Source organism: Vespula pensylvanica, chromosome 2 (assembly GCF_014466175.1).
Source record: "Vespula pensylvanica isolate Volc-1 chromosome 2, ASM1446617v1, whole genome shotgun sequence".
Classification (NCBI taxonomy): domain Eukaryota; kingdom Metazoa; phylum Arthropoda; class Insecta; order Hymenoptera; family Vespidae; genus Vespula; species Vespula pensylvanica.
The window spans coordinates 10,240,962-10,255,850 of NC_057686.1; the positions used below are offsets into that span (position 1 = coordinate 10,240,962).

Consider the following 14,889-nt stretch of genomic DNA (forward strand, 5'->3'; position numbering starts at 1 on the left):
CTCTCTCTCTCTCTCTCTCTCACGCTCTCTCTCGATATCCGCGTAAGTGTAATACGTATACATATACATGTACAAATATACACACGTCAGTGTACACGTATTACGTCCCGACAACGTTTAAAACGGTGCAATGTGCCAAACCAGCGTGGCCGTTGCTCTCATCGCTGAATTAATAAGTGAACTTACGTAGGTGCACTCGTCTAACGGGTGTCTTAAGGAATTATCATCATCGAACCAATATTCGTATTCATTCTGCAGTTATTTCTAATTTTCTATAATAACTACAGTTCTGTAGTTTCTTTTCTTTATTAACTACGGTTTCTGTAGTTAATAAAATTATATCAATTATTTAACGACGCAAGATAACGAATCTCGTAAAATTAGTTAATTAGATCTCGTTGAGATAGGTAGTCGGCATGCAATTACGATCGATGTAGATATAATTATCAGTACGGATGCATTATTTATTTAAAAAAATCTTTGTAAAGCTTATTGTAGTAAATATGTCAAATAATACATTGCTATAAAATTTAATAACGAGATGTAAATACTGTCGATAGAAATGTTAAATTATTGAATTTCAAACGTAGCGGTACTCGATTCTTTTCTCTTTCTCTCTCCCACTCTCTCAATTTTGTGTTTTCTCTTAAAAATATACATTACGAGTAATTTTGTATGTACGGAAGTTCGGTCAATTTAAAATTTGTATCTTTAGTAATCCTGAATATTTCAAAGTTTTATGTGACAATTCTTACCTCTTCCTCTCACATTTCCGTGTTTTTCAAAAATACATGTAATGAATAATTTCGGACGAACTGAAAAGTCTGATCAATCTGATATTTGTATCTTTAGTAGTCTTAATTATTTCGAAATTTCTATCTTGTTCTACGAGAAGGAAACGTGAAAAAAAAATATCTCTTGAAATAACAAACGGCGAATCAAAAGCTCGCATGCTTCTAACACGGTTTCATTTTATTGTTTGAAAATCGATTTATAATAGAATACAAGAGTTAATTATTAAATGTGGTAAAAGAAAGCAATACAGACAAAAGGTAAAAACATTTTTGCGAACGTTGTTACGAATGAGGGACTTCATCAAAAATTCAGATCATTTTAAATAGACGTAGGTACTTTTACCATTGTCGGTCCACTAGCGATTTATATATTTTTAAAGGTTATTCGAACAAAGGGGAAAAGTCGTATCGAGACTGAATAATTACTAAGATAGTTACTTATCAATCTTTCATATTTCTCTCGGTGATCGATAATTTTTTGTTGGCCATATAAATTAGTTTTAAATATTGGAAATCATATCTTTCATTTATGTCAAAATTAGCATATAATAATTTACCTAAAAATAAACAAATTAAGGATCAATCATGAATTGTATTCGATTTGTCTCTCATTAAACGAAATCAACTGTGTTAAGGATAATTATTAGGTTATGTGAGTAAGCATCTACTAAGTATTTCTAAGAAGGTAAATACTTATATTGTATAAAAAAATATTATAGTAGATATTTACGGGAATTCGAACATAATTTCAAGTACTTTAAATGTCGATATAATAATTTATCTGAAGAAAAGAAGTAACGTCGGTGCAAACACTCACGAGATGCGATTCGGTTCTCCGGTTGATATCCGAGATATTATGCAATAATTTATCCAAAAATAAACGAATAAATTCTCTTTCTCCCATTTCTTGTTAAAAGAAATGAACTGTGTCAAGTTAATAATTATTAGGTAAATACTACAAAGCATTTCTGAAGTAGTACATACATAAAGAAATACATTGCACAAAGAAAATACTGTAATAGATATTTACGTGCATTTTTCTTGATTCAGCCTGACGTAATTTAAACTACTCGTAAATATGAATATACCTAATAATTTAAATAAATAAAAAAAGTACGGTATTAATCTAAACTCGCAAGAAATTATATTTGATCGTCCATGATAGCGTTGAAGCAAAAAGAAACGATCCGATAAATTTCCTGTCTCCATTACTTCGCTCATTGACAAGAGCCTTAATTAACTCAACACTGTATTGGGAGTAGAGTTCGTTTTAGGTGCAGCCTCGTTCTACGTGCACACGCGTTAAGACCGTAGAGACGCATTGTTCATCAAGGTCCGCGTTGTTCATCGATGCGCGACGTTTAAGAATTACATCGGCGACGCAACTGCTATTTTAAGACAGTCGGAGCCTTTGTTACACATTGCATTTGATTATTTCAACGCGCTCATCTTCTTTTTCTCTCTCGATATTGATTTTCATTCTAATCTCTATTTCACTTAAGCGCTTAAATGGATGTTATTGCAAACTTATAACACATATGCGTTCAATGAAATGCAACTATGTATTTTTTCAATAAATTTCGTAAGAAAAATGACGATGATTTTCGTAAAAAATTATGATATTTTCCCTCATTTCCGCGCTTTAATATTTATTTAATAGCTGGTACAATACTTTCGTTTCCAAAAATTTCTAAATAATAAATCATGTATTAATAATTTTGCTAAATTCTTCTCTTTAATTACTAACTCGACATAATTTAATTTGATTTTTATCGATCTTCCAATATCCTAACTGACATAAATAATTACTTAATATTTTTCATTGGCACAGCACTGGCTGTACCGACTACCTACGTTTCTAAACGCGAATCTTATCTCGAGAAAAGATCAGAAGACTTGTGATAAAACAGCAGGTGACAACGATATCAAAAACTCTGAGTAAAACTCGACATTAGATATCTATTTTCCTCTTCGTCTTCGAGCAAATAGGTTATTTGATATTTTTATATTTTTATATTATTATTTTTATATTTTATATATTTGATTAATTAGTCGTCGAGTCAGTTAATTAGTAATTTTATGAATTACTTTTTTATATCCTAATTCAAGCGAATTCACAAATAGCGACAGAAAAAAATAATCGATTAGAAGAAGAACGAAACGGTTCACCTATTTTTGTCAAAACATTATCTATCATTCATGAAAGTTATAATTTATGAATTAATTAAAATATTGAATGTTGTGGAAATATCCGATAACCGACACGAAATTTTTCTAAAATTGATTTGCAACGTAAGTATATCAGATTTTCTTACGATCGGTCGCTGTTTGAAAATAAAAAAGATATAAACCGCGATGAAAAAATTACGAAGCATATTAAGTGAACGATATTGATTTATGCAAAATTAGCCAGCCAATAAACACGTTCTCCGTATTCAACCACAGAAATCTCTGGCATCCGTGATAAAACAATCGAGGAGAAAGAATTCGAATGGAAGTAACACATTTCCAACATTGTTATCATGAGTTACGCATACCTACGCGTTTTACTGACAAGGGGAAGTTTCAACGGAAATAACATAGGAGCAGGTAAAGATAAATCGCAAGTGGTCAGAGAATGAAGAAGGATAAAGAAGGTGGAAAGAAGTCGTGAAACCAAATTGGTGGTTTAAAGAAGTTGGCAAAGGTACGGCGGAGGGAAAAGAGGGAGTACATTATCCGTACATGATGCACATTGGTATGTGTGTGTGTGAATCGCGACGTCCGTAGAAGGGCAACGCGAGAGAACGATGTGGCGGTGGTGGCGAGGTACGAAATGGTTAGCATGGGAGCAGAGAAGGAGAGGGGAGAAGGGCGACGAACGCGGCTGCGAGAACGAGAGAGTAAGAGAGAAAAGTCGAGACTCTCCGAGCACGATTCTCGAGAAGTAAAGAGAAAAGAGCGAGAGAGAGAGAGAGAGAGAGAGAGAATCAGGAGGGGAAAAAAGAAGAGTGGGGATAATAAGGTGGGGAGAGAAAAGATAGTTCCGGCCTAGCGTTAGTGGTTACATGCAGAGAGAGAGAGAGAGAGAGAGAGAAAAAGTACGGCATCGTCGCATTACTCTACTAGCGCTCTTCAACCAGGACCAAGAGTATTTCAATAGCCATCGAGAGTAGTGGTGGTGCGTTGGACTTCCCCGGCCCGATACTCTCCCTCTAACCCCTCAAGCGTATTACGGGAAAGGGGACCGAAGGCCAGCGAGAGAAAGAGAATATGTGCGCGCGCGCGTTTTTCGCCTGCACGTAGCCGATACGACGCATGCACGTTTATCTATCTCTGTCTCACTTCAAGTCTCCATGTGCTCTTCGGTTTTCACTAGCATGCGTGTAATTCAACGCATAGAGAAAAATATGCTATATATATATATACGCATACACGTATGTATATACATGCACCCACATATACACATACACGTGTGTATCGGAATGGTGACGAACGCGAGAGAAGAGAAGCGACCGGTAGCGCAATGCCATACGACTTTCTTGCACGCGCGAGGGGGATAAAGAACCGTAAGAGAAGAGTGTGACGTGTGAGAGAAAGAGAGAGGAAGAGAGAGAGAGAGAGAGAAAGAGTGAGATGGATCGAGAATAAGAGGAGAGGGGAGACCGAGGCAGGATGCCGGTAAAGAAGAGGAGGAGGAAGTAGATGAGGAAGAGTACGAAGTAGTGGGGATAAAGGCGCGCGAGAGAACCAGCGAGCCGACTAAATACGATCGTCCGATCGTCCTTCGTGTACCCGCCCTCTTGGCTTACGTGGGGTAGCCTAGTGGGCTGTACGTCGACGGTGATTGGTCGACGATCGTTAGTCGACTCATGGTGTCGGTGGCGCCTCCCAAGACCAACCAATCGCGTATAGTTCTCCTACTTCTTTTTATCTCGCCGTATTTACGTCGGAGGACGAAGCATATTCCTTCCCCCGCGCTTCGAGCACGCTCGCGTCGTGCACTACTCCTTCTCCTAAATATCATATCTCCATCTCTTTCGCACTCTACCCCCTCCATCGAACTAAATACACGTATTCGCAGTGTGTGCGCGCGTGTCGCTTTGTCTATATGTGTCGAATACGGGAGAGGAGAGAGGACACTCTCGTTTCGGGATCCGTCCAAGTTGAACGCGTTTTCTGCGGAGAGAGGATCGTCTCCCGCTCGTTAACGTATGTAGTTTCTCTCTCCGTCTTTCTCTCCCCTCCATTTCTCTCTCTCTCTCTCTCCCTCTGCGTGCAGTTTCTCGTCGCGTATAGTAGGTACGTCGCTTTCGCCGAACGAGTTCGTACCGTACCGTGCTTGCTGCGTGTTTCTCTCGCTTATATCTTCTTCGTTTCATCCTTGTGTGTGACGCATTTATACACGGTTTACCTTCGAGCCTCGAGAAGAAGAAGAGGAGGAAGGAAGGAAGGAAGGGAGGATTTTACGTTTTCTCGTAGAAGCGCGCGTGCGTGTGATATTGCCGACGCCGTGACTGTGTATCTCTTTCTTTCTCTCTCTCTTCCTCCCACCTCCCCCCTCTCTCTCTCTCTCTCTCTGTCTCTCTCACTCTCCGTAGATATATGTGTTACGTGTGCGTAGTATGTGACAGAACGTCGTAAAAGAAGACGCGCGACGTTGTCGGATCATCGAGAACTCTTCGAATCGTAGGAGAGAGAAAGAGAGAAAAAGAGAGAGAGAGAGAGGACGACGTATTGCGCTGTCGTCCGTACGTGTAATTTTTGTTACACGAGAGATAAGAAAGTGTAGCCGATCGATCGTTGAGGAAGAGCTAGAAGAGGCGGAGGAGGAGGAGAAAGAAGAGAGGAAGTACGCACCCTGCCGGTCGATTCGTTAGAAAAATCGAGAGATCGCGAGGAAGGCGCGAAGAGAGACGCTTCGATTTTACCGGTGGTGCGCCAGTGACATTTGGTACGGTGTTATCGACGAAACAGACGTGGCAACGTTGCATCGACTAACACTCTCGCACATCAACGGGCACGCACACATATACGGAAAGCAGAAGGGGACTCGGAGCTGCCGAGCTGGCTGGCTGGCTGGCTAGCTAGCAAGCAAGCAGGCAGGCGAGCGAACGAACGAACGAGCGAGCGAGCGATAGAGCGGGCAAGCGGCTTTCTTGTTCCGAGGACGGTGCTTCTGCTCACGCCGTCTTTCTTTTCTCTCTACCTCCATTGCTCTTGCTTTTCTCTTCTTTCCTCTCCCCATCGTGATCGTTCAACCGTGCGCGCGCGCTCTATCTCTCCTTTTCTCTCTACCGTTCTCCCTCTCTCCTTTCTTTCTTTCTATCCCCACCACGTCTTGCTGTCTTCCTCTTCCCCTTACTTCTCTCTCTCTCTCTCTCTCTCCTTCTTTCTTACGCGGCATCCTTTACGCATCACTACCGTTCAGAACTTCTCCCTCCCTTTCCTTTACCTCAGGTTTCTCTCTCTCTCTCTCTCTCTCTCTCTTTTCCCCTACCCACAACCAAAAGCGACTCGGGCGAGTCCATTAGGCTTTCGAGGGGAGTTCGGCAGACTTCGGCTCTAGTCGGCCTCGATCCACAGAATGTGCTAGACGGTCCAAGTTGGACGCTCCAGTTTTCCGCACCCATACTCGCCGTTCTGTGATCACGGATATTGTCAAACGATCTTTGATCCATCGTTCGATGATCCATCGATCGGTCAATCTCCGATAGACTCTCAATTTTGCTGATCCGTCTGAGACGCGTTCGGCCAGCGTATATCCATGCGACGGCCATGTTTGGTGTTTACGAGGCGAGGGAAAATTGCTGACGTCACGAGCCCCGATCTCGCCCGAAGGGAGCAGCAGCAGCAGCAGCAGCAGCAGCGGCGGCGGCGGCGCGACAACCGCGGCAGCGGTGGCGACAGCGCCAGTAACAGTAGCAGATTACAAATGAAACAAGTAATAACGACAACGACAACGGGAGAAAGAACAAGACGAAACACACAAGTATCGGAATAAAAACGTTTTTACCGATCGAATCCAGAATAAACAACGCAAGTCTTCGGCAGGTAGCTGCGAGAGACACTGCAAGGAGATTCGGTGCACGGAATAACGAAAGTTGTTGCGTCGATTAAGAAAAAGACAAACGGGACTGAAAAACAAAATAATTTGATGTCGAACTATACAGGTGGATCATCGAAGTGACACGAGGAACTCGCGCGAGTTGAGAAGGCACGATCTACCGCGTTAAATTCGTTTCTCGATGAGACGTGCGCGTAGGCCATCCTCGCTCGTCTCCGCCGGTCTTACCGAAACTATCGGACATTTCGAAAAACATCGGTCGCAGTGGCAGCACGCCGTTGTAATAGCGGCCCAACCGTGAACTGTCGTTCGGCCGCCATCACCATTGCCGCCGCCGCCACCGCCGCCGCCGCCGCCGCCGCCACCACGACCACCACTACTACCACCACTACCACCGCCGCCGCCGCCGCTTCCACCACCACCACTACCGCTCTCTCGGTAGTCGTGGTACACACGATCGGTGCGAAAAACATCGTGCGATGCTGAATAGTGCTCTCGTAGTAGTCGTGGTTGTACAGCGAGCGAAACGCGTCGATACGTACTGCTTCTTACGTACGACGATCGACCGTCGCGAGGAAGAATGTTTTTAACACGTAAAATGTTGTCCGGACCATTCTAAAAGCCGCTTTCGTTACTCTTGATTCTTTCCGTGCGTTAACGCGCATTTGTTCGAATCGCTCCAATCGCAGCTTTTTCGCCGAGCACATTCGATCCCCCCAGGATATCCTTATGACTGTGAAAGAAACAAATTTGGTGCGTCTCGATGTCGCCATCATCAACAACATTTTCCTCTTCGCCGTCGTCATCGTCGTCGAGTATTACGTACGACGGTAGCGAGAGATCCCTACGAACGATGATGATGATGACGATGATGACGATGATGATGATGATGATTTATTCGTTACGCGTGTGAAACTTCTTTGCGCGTATACGTGTTTTCTTCTCGTTTTCGTGCACACGTGAATCGGTGTGGATACGACTGCTTTTCCGTGTGCGTGGTTCTATGGTACACGCGTGTTTCGCTGCATACGATCCGTGCGTTGCAGCGACACCATTTTTTTTAGCGCATTAGTGTCACCGGTGCGTATGATCGGCGATCGTGGACGGTGTACAAAACCGTCGTCAAAGTGCATCGCCTCTCCTTTGAGGACGAAGACGACGACACAGTGACTACGAACAGTACATAAGTGTCATGGATCTCGGTGACAGGGTTTACGCCGCCGAGCGGATCACGAAGAAAAGGGAAAGGCGGGTAAGTGAAGTGTGTTGCGCGCTTGCCGGATAGCTTCCCCCGTTCCTCGCTAGGTGGCGCCACTCGATGGATTTCGCGCTCGCACGCGACGCACACGTCATTTTTTTCTTACTCCTTTTTTTTTCTCTTCTTTTCTTCTTTACCTTCCCCGTCTCTTTCCCTCGTTAACATTCCTCCCGACGTCCTCGTGCCTCCTCTCTTCGCACCCTCCGCTCCCCTCTTCGTTCTTTTTCTTCGCCTCTTTCCATCTTTCTCTGTATCTTTTCGTCGCCAATGAGCTTATGTCCGCATCGTCGGAGTCTAGCCTCCTTCCATATCACGTCGTCGTCGTCGTCGTCGTCCTCGTCCTCGTCCTCGTCCTCGTCCTCGTCCTCGTCCTCGTCGCTGTCGTCGTGTAAACATTCTTTTTTTCTCTTTTTTATTCAAACGAACGACTGTCCGACTGACAACGAGCGAGACGAAAAATAGAGATAGAGAAAAGGAAACTTTCCAAAAGCAAACGAAAGTCCATCGAAAGGTCAATTCGAATCTCGTCTTGTCTTTCAGTCGCGATGAAAACTTGTTCGTGTTTTTCAAAAGAAAAAGAAAAAAAAAAAAAGATCCTCTTCGAAGCACGCGATTCGTCTAACCGAGAAATTTACCAGATTCGTTCTACTTCTCGATTGGTTGGTTCTTTACAATGTATCGATGAGTACAAACTAGTAAAATTTGTTAACGTTGATTTTTTTTTTTTTCATTTATCACGAATTCCAGAATTCACGTTTACCCAGAATTTTATTATCAGCGGCTCGCGTTTTCCGTACCTCTTGTCCGAATCGATCATCATAATCGATATACTTGTTTGTTATGTTTTAGGGAAAAGTGGAGTATTTTGTTAAGTGGAAAGGATGGAGTAAAAAGTAAGTGGATCACGAAGCTCGTGACGAAAGAATTTGTCAAAAGAGTTCGTTCTTATCGTTATATTAATTTTCTCGTGCACTATCCGTAGATATAACACATGGGAACCCGAGGAAAATATTTTAGACGTGAGGCTGATCGAATTGTACGAGGAGAGTTTAAAAAGCGGAGACGTATCTACGAGAAGGCCAAGGCGAAGGGATACGAGATACAATGTAAGAGAATTTTCATTTTTTACCGAATCGTTGGATCGAAAAGAAAAACTTTCTCGCGACTACGTTTTGTTCGGGTCGCGGATACGAACGAAAATAATAATTTTTGAAATGTCTCCTCGTAAAGGAGCAAGTATTGGCCAATCTCGTGGTTGTCGAAGAACCTGGTGGAGACGAAAGAGTGGGAGAAGATAGTCAGGACGAGTCAACGACGGGTAGTACGTCTGCACCGCATTTGAATCACGTCGCACCGGACGAGGACACGTTACCCAGTTCGTTGGACGGACAAGAATCTCCTACGCCACCCGAGCTATTGGCATCGACGTTTAGCGTCGACTCGGACAGTTCGAACAGTAGCGTTGATATAGCCTTACTTCCGAGGAGAGAACCAGCTGGTACCAAGAGAAAAGCCGAGGTTCTCAGCAAGGAGTCTGGAAAAATCGGCGTTACGATTACTACCAGCAGTCCAAGCAGCGGCAGCAGCGGTAGTCCGCCACCGAATAAAATACCACGTTTGTTGCCATTAAAAGGCAATTCACCGTCGTCTTATCACGTAAGGATTCTTATGTCAAAAACTTGCAAAGCTTTGGATTCTTTGAAATTTCGCGCATTTAACGAACTCGAATTCTAATCGTGGCATGTTTCCTCGGTAAAGGAAGAAGAGAAGAATACTGCTTGTTTCTTTAAGCGAGATCATTGTTATGCATCGTCTCTTTTTAGGGACACAAGGTAAACGGTAGAAGGCCGTCGTCCTCGAGCGTGAAATCCACGCCCGAAGAACCATTACCAGCAGTGCCAACGACATTGGCCCCGCCGATACAAGACAAGAAACGACCGGAAGCCGACGTACCTCATGGTCCACCACCCTCTTTACCTCGTACTCCGTCAACCGCTTCTCTGTCTCCTCAAGTGGACACACCTCTGGATCAACCGGTGAAAAAGAGGCATCTACCCGAACAAAAACAAGAAAAGACTAGCAATTCCACGACGGTAGATGCGAACGGTCACAAATCACCGAGTCCTACGGATTCCTACACGAATAACAATAGGTTAACCGCGATAGTCAATGGCCATCATAGCCACGATAATAATGTTAATAATAACAATAACAACAACAACAACAACAACAACAATAATAATAATAACAACAACGCGACGAGCATTAAACAAACTGAAATAACGAGGCCCGAGATGTACGTTCCTTTGTCGAGTCCCGGTACGGAGTATTGGCATGCGAGAAATCCGGTTGCCGATCAAGTCTTCATAACGGACGTCACCGTGAATCTTAAAACGGTTACCATTAGAGAGTGTAAGACGGAAAAGGGATTTTTTCGCGAGAGAGATCCCAAAAGCGACATTTATTAACCCGTTCTATGAAAGAAAGAGAAGGGACGGATACTCCCTTTGACTCGTTGTATTAAATCGCTGTAAATACATAAATTATTTTCACACATCGATTATTATGTGTCTGCGCAAATCGTCGTCGACCTCGTTGTCGACCTCGTCGTCGTCGTCGTCGTCGTCGAGCGATTAAAAAAAAAAAAAAAAAAAAACTTACTTTTTAACGATTTAATTGTATAAACTCGCGGTTGCGTTGAGAGACGTTTAATGATAGAAATGAATAAATCGAGAGACGTCGTAATTTATGCTTTCTCTTGCTTCTTCTTACGCTGCAACGATCACGAAAATAGTTCTTGTAATTACGTTACTGTACATTGAATTTTTTTTCATTTTCTTTGAATTCTTGCAAAGAAACGCGAGCTACTAGTAGAAAGGTGTGTGTATGAGAGTATGTGTGAGCGTGTCCGTGAAACTGCAGTATGATGGTAAATATTAATAAATATTCGTGTAACGCCATTATCGGTAAAACAAGAAAAAATAAAAACGACATTGTGATCGCACGACAAATTTGCAGAGAGTAAAAATATTAATGAAATGATGCGCACCGTCGAGTTATTACGATACAATACGCACTACAGTGCATGTTTTGAAACGCTTTATAGAACTTAGCTGCTCTAAAAATGAGAGAGAGAAAGAAAAATAAGTATAATGTGCGTCGAATAGTACACGATTGTGTATAATTACTCGCAATTAATCTTTATTTGCGTTTAAAATTGGTTTTTCTATATATTTTTTTTCTTTTTCTTTCTTTCCTTTTTCTTTTTTCTTTCTTTCTTTTTTCTTTTTCTTGAAAAACGCGCAATTAAACTAATTTATATCTTACGAATACGAAAATTTTTTTTCTTTTTTGTCTCTTCTTTCTTATCTTTTTTTCTTTTTTAAATTTCTTTTGGTAAAACGTGTTCTCCGAAGGAAATAAATTTTATATCGTACATGTTTTCGTCTTTCTGTCATTTACGTTACATTGTATTAGTTGATTCGCGTTTTGTAATTTTTAAACGGACGTACTACGGATATACCGAAGAAATACGTATGTAGATCTTGAGTCTGTTACGTTAACATAATAAGACTATACATACATTCTTAGGGCAGATTCCATTGAGAATACGTAAAATCAGATTATGCGCTACCGTGAGATCCGTTGCTTCTCTTTATCTTTTTTTTTTTTTTAAATTAGCGAAGTTAGACCTGTGAAGTTTAGCTTCAGTGTAGAGAGCAGCAAATAAACGCATGTCGATGTTATTTGCTGCCTGTCAGACATGCGTTACGCGTTATTTTGAATGTAATCATACAGTAACACGTAGCGTGCGTAAAGTACATAGGTAACGGCGTCGATGGAGAATCAATCACGCGCTCATATGTATTGCTATATTCGAAATATATATTCGCTGCAACCCACGTTTGGCGGACAACGAAATTTCGTGCGTCATTTGTCGCTCTTCTACACTGGACCTGAAAGTTTAATAAGTTTATCATAACAGCCAATGCATTTGTTTTAATGACAAGTTTCTTGTTTTGAATGAATTCGAACGAAACTTATATAACTTTACGTTTAAATGTCTATTTGTATTGAAAAATATTATATATATATATATATATATATATATATATATATATATATATAAACGAGAAAAAAGAAAAAAAAGAGAAAAAAGATACTCGAGATTCCAGAAGTTTCTAAAACATGCAATTTGATTTGTAAACGAAAATCGCGAGTATTTTATCAAATAGATGTTCCTACTTCGAACAAATTAAAGTTTTAAATATCCGTTGTCATTGAAGCTTTTCACATTAGGGGGAGGGAGGGGAATAAAAAGCGAACTCGCGCCGTTTGACATGTATCGATTATTTATTTAAATTAAACCGCATCACGACTACTAAAAATTTTGCATTCGTAATGTAGTGTTGTGGTCGTATGCACGATGATATCCTCGTCGAAGAAAGATTTCTTGCGATGTTACTTTTCGCTTGTCGATAATTTGTCCTTTTTTTTCTTTTCTTTTCTTGCCTTTTCTATTCTTCGCTTGCCTTTTTCTTCGCATAAAACTTGACACGTACAGATGTAAAATTAAAAATTATCGTTGCTCGCAGCGTAAGGCAAAGCGTGCCCAAAACTATTGACAGAGTAAGTGCTCTCGCGTTCCCGAACGTAATCGCGTATACATATAGCTACGTTAAGGTTCGTACGTCTTTCGTATTCGGGGATAGTTGTGTATAGATAAGTTCAATTTCCCAGCAATTTAAATTGCGATGGCGAAATGATTACAAGGTAAGAAAAGAAAATGAAAAAAAAATCGGAAGAATTGTTGTGTAATCTTAAAACGCTGTATATTGAAGAGATATCATGTAAAAATTGTAAATATCAAATGGAAAAAAAAAAGAAAAAAAAAATAATAATTCGCGCTCTGGATTATAAATCTTTTAGTCGATAAAAATTGTAAATAGCGAAAAGGAAAAAGAAAACAGCAAGCAGAAAACCCCATTGAATCTTTATGCATAAAAAGTGCAACTGCAGGTCTAGCGAAAAACTCCTGTCTAGGTTTAGAATTTTCAAATAGACTGTGCGCGTACCTTCGATATTGTTTGTGTACTTATAAACATTCAAACTACTTATAAAGTAAGCATGAGAAAAAATAAATAACGCAGTGGTTACGCAGGTATGTACAATATGTGAACCCCAGTAGTAGTACCAAATTCAGCAGTAATTTTAGTTCTGTCTGGTACAGATTCCTTATATTTCAATAAAATCTTTACTCGAAGATATAAGCTCGATAGTCGTCCGACCTTCTGAAACGGATCCATTGTATTAACGTTCCATTTATAATTCCAGATTTCTCTCTCCATTATTCTTATAGATGGATTACAATTAGGTATTCCATAAATTATACCGCTTAATTTGTAAATTACATTCGTTTTAAACAATTCAATACATAACTCAGTCTTTAACAAAAGAGCCCGCTTTGATTTTATTTCTTCGTAATCGTACTCAATAATATCTAATTATTATCAAATCCCACTTCAGATCGTTATGATGCAGTTGTTACTGTAGTATACAGTGACAAAACTTGGATCGTATTGCGTATGTATAGATTTTTTTACTTATATAATTTCATTTTGTTATTGATATATAATTATACGCTAAATAGAAATGCTAATACGATTCTACTTGTTTCAGATAACAGACGTATTTAGTGAACAATAATTGTACTATATTCATTGCATTAGAAAGAGACGGTTCGTAAACGTAACATTATCGACACGTTGTACTGTTTTACCAACTCTGCTCATTGCTGACGATACGACCGCTTACTAATGTTTTTCTTATGTTGCATTGAAAAAAAAAAATATTTCATTCAAAAATTACAATGTTTGGCGTGATACCAAACGAAATACATTTACAATAATCGAGATAGGTTTATTCGTAAACGATATTACGTGGGAATATTCGAAAACAATTTTCCATTCTACTTTACCCATGATTATTACCGACGTTACCAATATGCGATACAAAAAATCATGTCGTTCCTTCGCTTCAAGATATTCAAAATTATTGCTAAAAGTATTGTTAATTTTTCGAATAACGTATGTACTTGAAAAACCAGAAAATTTTTATAGTATGAAATTAATCATTAATAATATAACAAAAATAATATTTTGATCAGATCTAAATCAACAAAAATTGTTTACAAATGTTCGCGTAAAAGTAAATCGTTGTTAGCAATGTTATGAGTATATAAATATACTATGCTAAATACTCGTATACTAAATTTTTTATATATAAAAATGTATAATAAATTAATAATTTTTTATGCCGATTGATACGAACATTTTCAAATCGTATAATTTTTCTCAAGTCGCGATGTATAATAACGACGAACCGACGTAATAACAAATAAAAACGTATCTGATAGTTTGGTGGGAAAAATTACAAAGAAACGAAATTGAGAAAACGTAGTTGCGTTCCTAAGGCGTGCGCCATTTCTACGCACGGACCATTGACCGTCATTCGTCAGACCATATGCTCCGCCCATATGAGACCGACCATACTTGCCCGAAGCGCGTCTTAACGTGCCGCCTTTCCTACCGCCTCGCGTATCTCACGCACACACTAATCGTAAATAACTCTCTTTCGTCTTTTTATCAATTCTCCTCTTATGCAAAGAATACACACAAGAATTGTCTTACTCGTCTGAAAGATTCTACGTTTACATAATTCGGTACATCGTCGATCGAAACAACACCAGTCATTATTTTTCATTTAACTTGTTTAATAATCTCGATCGTTAT

General features: G+C 40.2%; 1 protein-coding gene across 1 annotated transcript; it reads left to right on the forward strand.

The window, feature by feature from the left end:
- Positions 1-7,238: 7,238 nt before the first annotated feature.
- Positions 7,239-13,553, forward strand: LOC122627296 (polycomb group protein Pc-like). Its single transcript, XM_043808357.1, has 5 exons — positions 7,239-8,092; positions 8,948-8,991; positions 9,081-9,204; positions 9,329-9,754; positions 9,922-13,553. Exons 1-5 carry the CDS (start codon positions 8,033-8,035, stop codon positions 10,564-10,566), a joined length of 1,299 nt encoding a protein of 432 aa, XP_043664292.1. The 5' UTR covers positions 7,239-8,032; the 3' UTR covers positions 10,567-13,553.
- Positions 13,554-14,889: the final 1,336 nt, after the last annotated feature.